Source organism: Saccopteryx bilineata, chromosome 6 (assembly GCF_036850765.1).
Source record: "Saccopteryx bilineata isolate mSacBil1 chromosome 6, mSacBil1_pri_phased_curated, whole genome shotgun sequence".
Taxonomy (NCBI): domain Eukaryota; kingdom Metazoa; phylum Chordata; class Mammalia; order Chiroptera; family Emballonuridae; genus Saccopteryx; species Saccopteryx bilineata.
This window is the reverse complement of record NC_089495.1, coordinates 185,997,921-186,005,928: the sequence shown is the minus strand read 5'-3', so window position 1 is coordinate 186,005,928 and position 8,008 is coordinate 185,997,921. Positions and strand designations below refer to the sequence as shown.

Below are 8,008 nucleotides of genomic sequence, written 5' to 3'. Positions count from 1 at the left end.
AGTCAGTCGACAGATACCGATTGAGCACCCCAATGATGGGGGGGTCATTGTGGCTGGGCATGAAAGAGTGTGGGGTGCAGGGCTCGGAGGAGGGATTATCTGTGAATTCTGGTTGGGGCTTGTTATATGCCAATCGAAATGCTACATACGCTCTCCGGAGCCACATGCAGGAACAGTCATAGAGGCACTGGATAGTGTCCAAAGACTCAACTCCAATGTCCACAGCAGCAGAGTGAAAAACTCTTCGGGAATGGAAATGAACACCTGATGGCTGCAGACAGCAACATGGGTGAACCCCTCAAACACGACCTTGGGCCCAGGAACCCAAGCACAAAGATCACCACGTGGCGGAACTAAGCTCTGCTGAGAGAACTCGACAAGGAGGCGGGCCGGAACGTCCCATTCCGTAACTCAGGCCTTGATTGCGAGGGTACCTTCTCTGTGACACTGTTACCACAGTTAAGCTTGGTATATTTGTCTGTGGATATACTTGCATTTGAGGTCTAAATTTTAAAAAGGCGGTTGAGTGTTAGATCCTGTTGTTTCCCCAAGGTTTCCCGCAGAGAAAAAGGGACGCCGCTGCAGACAGGTCCAGGCAGGAGGGCAAGGAGGTGGGCGAAGAGCAGAGCGCAGAGGCGGGCGGAGGCTGGGAGTGGGCGCACGGATGCAGAGTGAACCCTGCGGCCCCACCTCCCCGGCAGGTGCGCCTCCGCCTCCGCCTCCGCGTCCCATGTTCCTTGGCAACCGGTCTCCTGGGCAACGCAAGACTCTGAGCCAGGGCGGCAGCGCGTAGGGCAACTGAGACCCCGGGACCCATGGCGCAGAAACCCATCAGCACCGCGGCAGCCGAGCGCATGAACTTCGTGGCCCAGGACGAGATCTGGTAACGGCGGGGATCCGGTAACCCGGTGGGCTGGGCCATTTCCACTTGAAGTGTGCACATCAGTTTCCACGAAGTTCTAGAGGTGGTGAGGGGCCTTAAGGACAGAGGACAATGATTGGGACACGTGGTGGACCAGAGGGCTTTCCATTCTCCGTCTTCTCTTGTGCGATCACAAAGGCCTGAAAGATTTTGTATCCTGCTCCACAACCATCCGCAAGGCTAGCTTTGCTTAAAATACTTGAAAGACTTACCGAATTTTTTAAAAAAGGAACCAAACGAAAATCTTAATATTTGTTTAATCTGAATGAGAGATACATATACACCTTATATTCTCTCTTGCTTTTCCTGGCTTTTTAAGGAATAAGATTTTAATGTAAAGGATAGATCCATTTTCTATAAGATTTATGTTGCAGACATGTGTAATGATTGCTTTTACTTGGCTTTCTCTCCAACTTATAAATATTATCCCATTTCTTTGAAGTTTTAATCAATATAGGAAGTTACTAGTTTCGAGGCCAATAAGTAAATTTTAGTAACAACAAACTATAATTGTTTGCCTCTGAAAATTCAGTTATCCTGTGTGTCATCTCAATAACTTTTACCATTTTTTTAACCTAAAATAGCCATTTCATATTTTTCTTTGAACTGGCTTTGTTCTACTTAACAAATTTATTTTTATAAGAAACTTTATATTACTCTTGAAAATGAAAAGTCAGTATTATTTGGCATAAAATACACAATTATTGGGGGTTTTTAAACATCTTTATCTTTATGCAAGTACCCCCTCTACCTAGAATTCTCCTTTCTCCCTTTTCTACCAGATAAACTTCTACTCAGTTCAAGACCCAAATCAAATCACCCTTCCTATGTGAACCAAGCCGGTGAAGCCCTTAGACCAGGGGTCCACAAACTTTTTACACAGGGGGCCAGTTCACTGTCCCTCAGACCGTTGGAGGGCCGGACTATAAAAAAAACTATGAACAAATCCCTATGCACACTGCACATATTTTATTTTAAAGTAAAAAAAACAAAATGGGAACAAATACAATATTTAAAATAAAAAACAAGTAAATTTAAATCAAGAAACTGACCAGTATTTCAATGGGAACTATGGGCCTGCTTTTGGCTAATGAGATGGTCAATGTGCTCCTTTCATTGACCACCAATGAAAGAGGTGCCCCTTCCAGAAGTGCAGTGGGGGCCAGATAAATGGCCTCAGGGGGCCGCATGTGGCCCACGGGCCATAGTTTGGGGACCCCTGCCTTAGACAGTGCCGTTCCATGTCCAAAGTGGCTACTGAGCACGTGAAATGGAGCTATTCCAAATTGGGATGAGCCATAAATATGCACTACCAGATTTTGAAAATCTTATACCAAAAATAAGTGATGTTAAAATTAAGTTCAGCTGTTTACTTTCACTTTTATTAACGTGGCTACTAGAAAATTTAAAATGGCATGTATGGTTCATAACTCTGGCTCGTATTACATCTCCATTAGAAATAGATGTAGATACTAAGTGCCCAGGGCAAAGAGCTTGGCCAGGGTTTTGAAAATGCTAAGACACCCTGGGGGGTGGGGAGGGGCAGATAATTGATTGCAAAATAGGGAAAGAAACTTGAAAATCAAAATGAATAAATGTTGACACAGAGTTTAATTAATTTAATTAAAATTCATTTAAAATGGACACACCCACTCTTTGGTATCAACTCAACTCAGCCTACTAATGTGCAGAAAAAGCAAGGTGGGGCGAGCGAGGCAGCTGGGGGGTGGTATTTAAGGAAGGCTCAAGTTCAAGGTCATGTGAGTGCTCACTGTGCCCTTGCAGGCTCCTCGGAGTGGGTGCCTCCTTAGATTTGGCACGCTAGGTGTATCACTCAGCCCCACCCTGGTCCTTGCCCTTTAATGATTTAACACATGCCCATCACTGTGGGTCACAGCGCCTCCAAAATAAGTACCTATGTAGCCTGCCAGGCAGAGTCAGCCCCTGTTCTGTCTGCTCCCCAATGCAGCACCCAGTCATCATCTCTGGTTCTCAGAGGGTATGCTTCCCTCACCAGAGAGTAGAGGTCTCAGCAACAGGGACGCACTCCCATCAGCACCTCGCTCCCTCCCTGGCACAGAGCCATCATTCCGCAGCTGCACTGACTAATGTAAAATTCCCCAGTGGACCCTTTGGAGTTGGTTGGCTACGACTACCTTCCCAAATGCCGTCCAGCGTCCAGCATTTCGGAACTTTCTCTTTTAGGAGAAGCTACCTGAAGGCTGAGAGTGAAGCATGGAAAAACTGGGCCCAGAACTGGGGATTTTTAACAACCCCTCTCGAGGAGGTAAATATAAATTTTATGAGCCCACAGTTTATAGAATCGATCATTTCTAAGAATAAGTGGTTATGAAGTGTATAATTTTCAAGAATAAAATTAAAGAGTGTGTGGTAGGCAAAGACTGCCGCCTCTGGAACCTGGAGGGTCTCTACTTTCCCAAATTTATTGAGCACGTACTATGAGCCAGGAATGTCCTTGGTGCCTCATCCCAAGCAGCTTATTTAACCTGCACAAGAACCCCTGTGTAGAGGAGGCACTCTTTTATGCCTATTGGACAAATTTAAAAATTGAGCTTAAAGAAGAGCCAAGTCATGCAGCTAATAAGGAGATGCTTCGAGGGGAAAAGCTGGTCTGTCTGAGTCCAGGGCCACTTGGCCTTAGACTTGTCATCTGTGAAATGCCTCACTGAGTGACTAAAGATTCGATGGAATGAGATGGTGAGGCAGAGGTAATGAAGAATTGTTAGGGAAATGTCTTCGAATGCCCTAAACTTGATAGGTAACAGGAATGGGAAAAGGGTCAGGCATAATAAACATTAGGGACTGGTGGGGACTCCAGCCAAGAGACCACCGTCCTCATCCAGCCACAGCCACCGTCAGCCTGGAGGAGGGCTGTCATTCAGAGAGGCCAACTGCAAGTTCAGAAATCCAGATGTTTAAATAAAATCTTCTTAGTCTGGAATAGCGGCTCAGATTTATAAAACACCATTCAGGCCCACAAAACACTTGCGTGGGCTTTATCGGGATGGTGGCCACCAGTCTGCACCCTTTGAAGCTATCTCAGGACACAACATGGGGAAGCCACATTTCTTTGGAGGGCTGCAGAACTCAATAAGAGCTGCCTAATTCAAAATAGTCATGATTCAAGGCAGCGTCCACCCCACTTGTATAACTCACCCTTCCCATCCCACTAGCTTTGAAATCATGCCATTCTTAACGCGTTTTTTAAATACTTGGAGAATTGTACAATCTGAAATTGTATGCATAAAATGAGTCCTCTTAAATAAAAATGCATAAAAAGAGTCTATATTAATATTCTCTGTATGTAATTCAGTTGGATTTTTGAAGAGTTCAAAATTGCTTTAAAAATTAGAAAGGGAATGGGGGCTCTTCTCTGATATTTTAAAGATTGGTCCTAGAACCTGGTTGGCATTTTTTAATTGGAGCCCGTATCCTGTAAAGTTGTCTCAAACTACTACTTGGGAATCTCAAGTAGCAGCTGCAGGAGAGGAGGCGGCACGGCGGTTCGGTGCCTCTGAGTCCCCAGCTACCCCCTTGTCTAACTGCGATGGGGACGAGCTGTGTCATCTGCAAAGCCTAGCGTTCTAGGGGCTGATGAAGAGGACATGTCCACTGTCTCAGTCTGGCATTTCCCATCTCTGGGAATTGTGTTTCAGTTGATCAAGGGCGAAGAGGAACCTTCCCCCCCAAAGCCCAGAATCGAGCTTCCCCAGAGGTTCCGCATCCGGCCGGTGACCCCAGTGGAGAAATACATCAAGGTTTGGAAAGTTGTTTTTAAATACTTGTTTTTCTAAGTGAGAAGTAAGCCCCACTGGGGAATTTGTTTGCAGCGGGTGCACAAAACCAATCATCAAAGGTAAGAGCACAGCAGCCTTGGGCAGGTGGGGAGTCCAGTTTCTGTGCCCTTCCAATGCTCACACATCGGGTTACTGTCTCTACGCTTTTGAGAGCCTCTGCCTCCTGCTCTGCAGATGCAGAGGGGGGCCAGGAAAATGAGGGGCATAGTCCATTCTTCAGCAAACATAGGGAGTGGGCGGGAAAAGGCCGAAGCTCTGGAGTCAGACAGGTCAGCCACTTGCCTCCTTGTGGTCTTGGGCAAGTGGGCGTCTCTATTGCCACCTGTACAATGGGGGTTCGTGAAAGCACGTACTTCAAGGAGTGGCATCAGGTCCAGTGGGAGGCCACCTGTGAAGGACCCAGAACAGTGCCCAGAGTTTTCAGAGAGTGCCAGTGACTGTTAGCTGTTAGCAGGTGTCAGGTGATTGGTTGGGCAATCAGTGATGAACTAGAAGGCAAGACTCCAACCCATACATGAAACAAGAAAATCAACAAAATTGTTATATGCTGTGCCAGATGCCATGGAGTAAACAGACAGGTGGTGTTGGAGGATAGAGGACAGAGTGGTCAGCAAAGGCCCCCTGTGGAGCTGAGGGCTGAAGAATGACAAGGAGAGAGCAGGGAGTATTCCTGGCAAAGGGAACAGCATGTACAGAAGCCCTGAGGCAGAACGAAGGTCATGTTTCAGGAGCAGCAAGGGATGGTGATGTGACTGGAGCTTGGTCAACTGGGGTGGAGTAAAAGTGGGGAGGGGAGAAAGGGGGATGGAGAAGTGCAGCAGGGCCAGACCCCACTGGACCTCGGAGGCCAGAGGAAGCCGTTGGGATCTGAGCCCAATTTTCCGTGGAAAGCAAGGCTGTGGCATGTCGTGCTGGCCTTTTTAAAGATCACTCTGGTTGTTGAGTGAGTGACAGGATGCTCCAAGGAGAGAAGACGTCCGTGGCATTCCCACCTGAGACCGTGTGAAGACGGGTCAGAGGCGAGACACTGCTGAGCTGTGCAGGTCCCTGGACCTCTTCTCACGGGTCTGTCATTCTGGCCGTGGTTTCTGACCTCTGCTCAGCTGTGGAGAAAGCAGTTCCCTGTTCTGACGGGGTACAGGGAACGAAAATGTAGGACGAAGGCAGCCAGGAGTGGGAGACGTTAACCGCTTTTCGCAGAGAATAGCAGAATTGCCCTTCACAGAGAATGAACCAAACTACTCTCCCAGAATGCCCTTGTCAAGGGTGTTGTTTTCATTTCTTGGCCAATCTGGTGGGTGAAATGTGGCCTCCCCGGGTGGTATTTGATTGCATTGCTCTCACAAGTTGGAGAGAAACTTGAAAGCTAGTCCACGTGTTCCCAAGGGCCCGTCTGGGACGATTCCCCCATAGCTGGCTCCAGGAAATTTTCTCCCTTCTGGCATTTATTGATGACCCTCCCTACATGTGGTCTCTCAGGAGATTAATTTTAATACTTCATCAAGAACATATGTTAAGGGGCTTCATCCACCAGTGGCAGCCCGCCCACCAGGACCGCCCCCTCCACCACCGCCTCCAGCCAAGATGCCTCTAGCCAAGCGTGAACTCATAACCCCAAGCATATTAAACCTCTTTATCTCAGCTCTTCTGTTAGAACAAATATTCCTCACTGTTTTCTCCACTCAAATCACCCTGTAAGAGCAGAACAGACGATTACTTCAAATGGAGAGGGGGAAACTGCCTAAACATTTATCCTCATTTTCCAAAAATTTCAAGTCTGTCCAAGGAACTGACAAATGAAATTGTGTTGTTTGTTTGTTTTTCATTTCAGATAGAATCCCATTTTCCTCTTGGATTTTAAAAGTTCAGTTGTTTTTCATTCCTGTAGTCTCTACAATTTGTGTGTGTGTGTGTGTGTGTGTGTGTGTGTGTGTGTACACACACATCCTAAAGCCTTTTAATCAAAGCAAGAGGGCTATATCTACCAGATTACCACCTGACAATACTGTCGTACGTTTTATAAAGGGTAATGTTTGATATTTCTGTACTTTACTTTTTTCCTCCTGTTTTGCTCTTTTACCAAATAAAAATAATTTTACGGGAGGTCGCAAATCAAACAAGATAAAGAAATGCATTTGGTGAGCATTACTTTCAGGAATAACGTGGGTCTCAGGATCAACCTGGTTGAAACGTGCACCTTACATAGGGACCTTGGCTTTGCTGTCTTTTCTACACCATGCCTCACGGGCAGATTCTGGTGCCTCTGTGGACACGTCTTAGGTCGCTATGGCCCATGACTAAACTCCCTGCGTCTCCATTCCAGGTCCTTCCATCACCCCCGGTTCCGAAGACGACCCAGGGCTTTATCGGCTGGAGGTCCAGCGTGCCTGGCCTGAACAAGTGCCTTGAGCATGACTATGAGATCCGAAGCTGCAAAGGGGCGTACGCCAAGGAGCTCAACTGGCCGGAGCAAGGCATTCATTGAGTCCAGATGGGGTCTCCGGCCCCTGCGGCAATGCAGGGCAGACCACCGGGCACCTGGCACCCATGCTCAGGAAAGAGAGAGTCCTCGGGGCCCCCCCGAGGACATAGTTCCCCACCACCTGTGTTCATGAGATGCTGCGAAGAACACATAGTAGCCCTTTGACACTTTCTGTTCAATTCCTCCCTTCCCCATAACACTCATTCTTGGCTAATGTAATAAATAAGGTAAAATTGATTCTCTGAATTTTTTTTTTTGATACCGTGGAAATTTCTAGGTATGGCTTTAAAAAATATAGTAATGTGATTTAATTTTTAAAATATTTGTCTAGGTCCTTTAATGTCGTTTACTATCCTACCTCTCACCATCACTGTTTATAATGAGACTGTGGACCAGGTGTTTCTGTGCCCAAATTTCCCTGGGCCCACTTTTGGGGAGGAATAAAGCACTTTGAGGACCCTTTGACTTTCCTTTCCCCAGACATTTGCAATGTCAATAGCTTCAAAGGTAGAAACGAGCCCGGGATGTGCCAATGAGTGGAGGTTTCCAGGACAGGAGGCCCCCTGCCCCCCGGGATCGGCACAGAACCTCCCTGCTTACCAGTCCCTGCCGCCCCACCACACACAGCAGCCAGCTGGCCAGCCAGGCTACGTTCCTTCCCCTTGTGGACATTTGACATTAATCTTTTGGTCTTTGCCTGCCCCTGAGGCTTTGCTCCAGGTCTTATAAGTGGGGGGAGGTGGGGTGGGGCATCCAGCTGGTCACAGTGCCAGAAGGAAAGCCAAC

The 8,008-nt window shown here is 47.3% G+C and overlaps 1 protein-coding gene across 1 annotated transcript; it reads left to right on the top strand.

The window, feature by feature from the left end:
• Window positions 1-766: 766 nt before the first annotated feature.
• CIMIP1 (ciliary microtubule inner protein 1) lies at window positions 767-7,455 on the top strand. Its single transcript, XM_066236428.1, has 4 exons — window positions 767-883; window positions 3,128-3,209; window positions 4,600-4,701; window positions 7,064-7,455. The coding sequence occupies exons 1-4, from the start codon at window positions 816-818 to the stop codon at window positions 7,223-7,225; spliced, it is 414 nt and encodes a 137-aa protein (XP_066092525.1). The 5' UTR covers window positions 767-815; the 3' UTR covers window positions 7,226-7,455.
• Window positions 7,456-8,008: the final 553 nt, after the last annotated feature.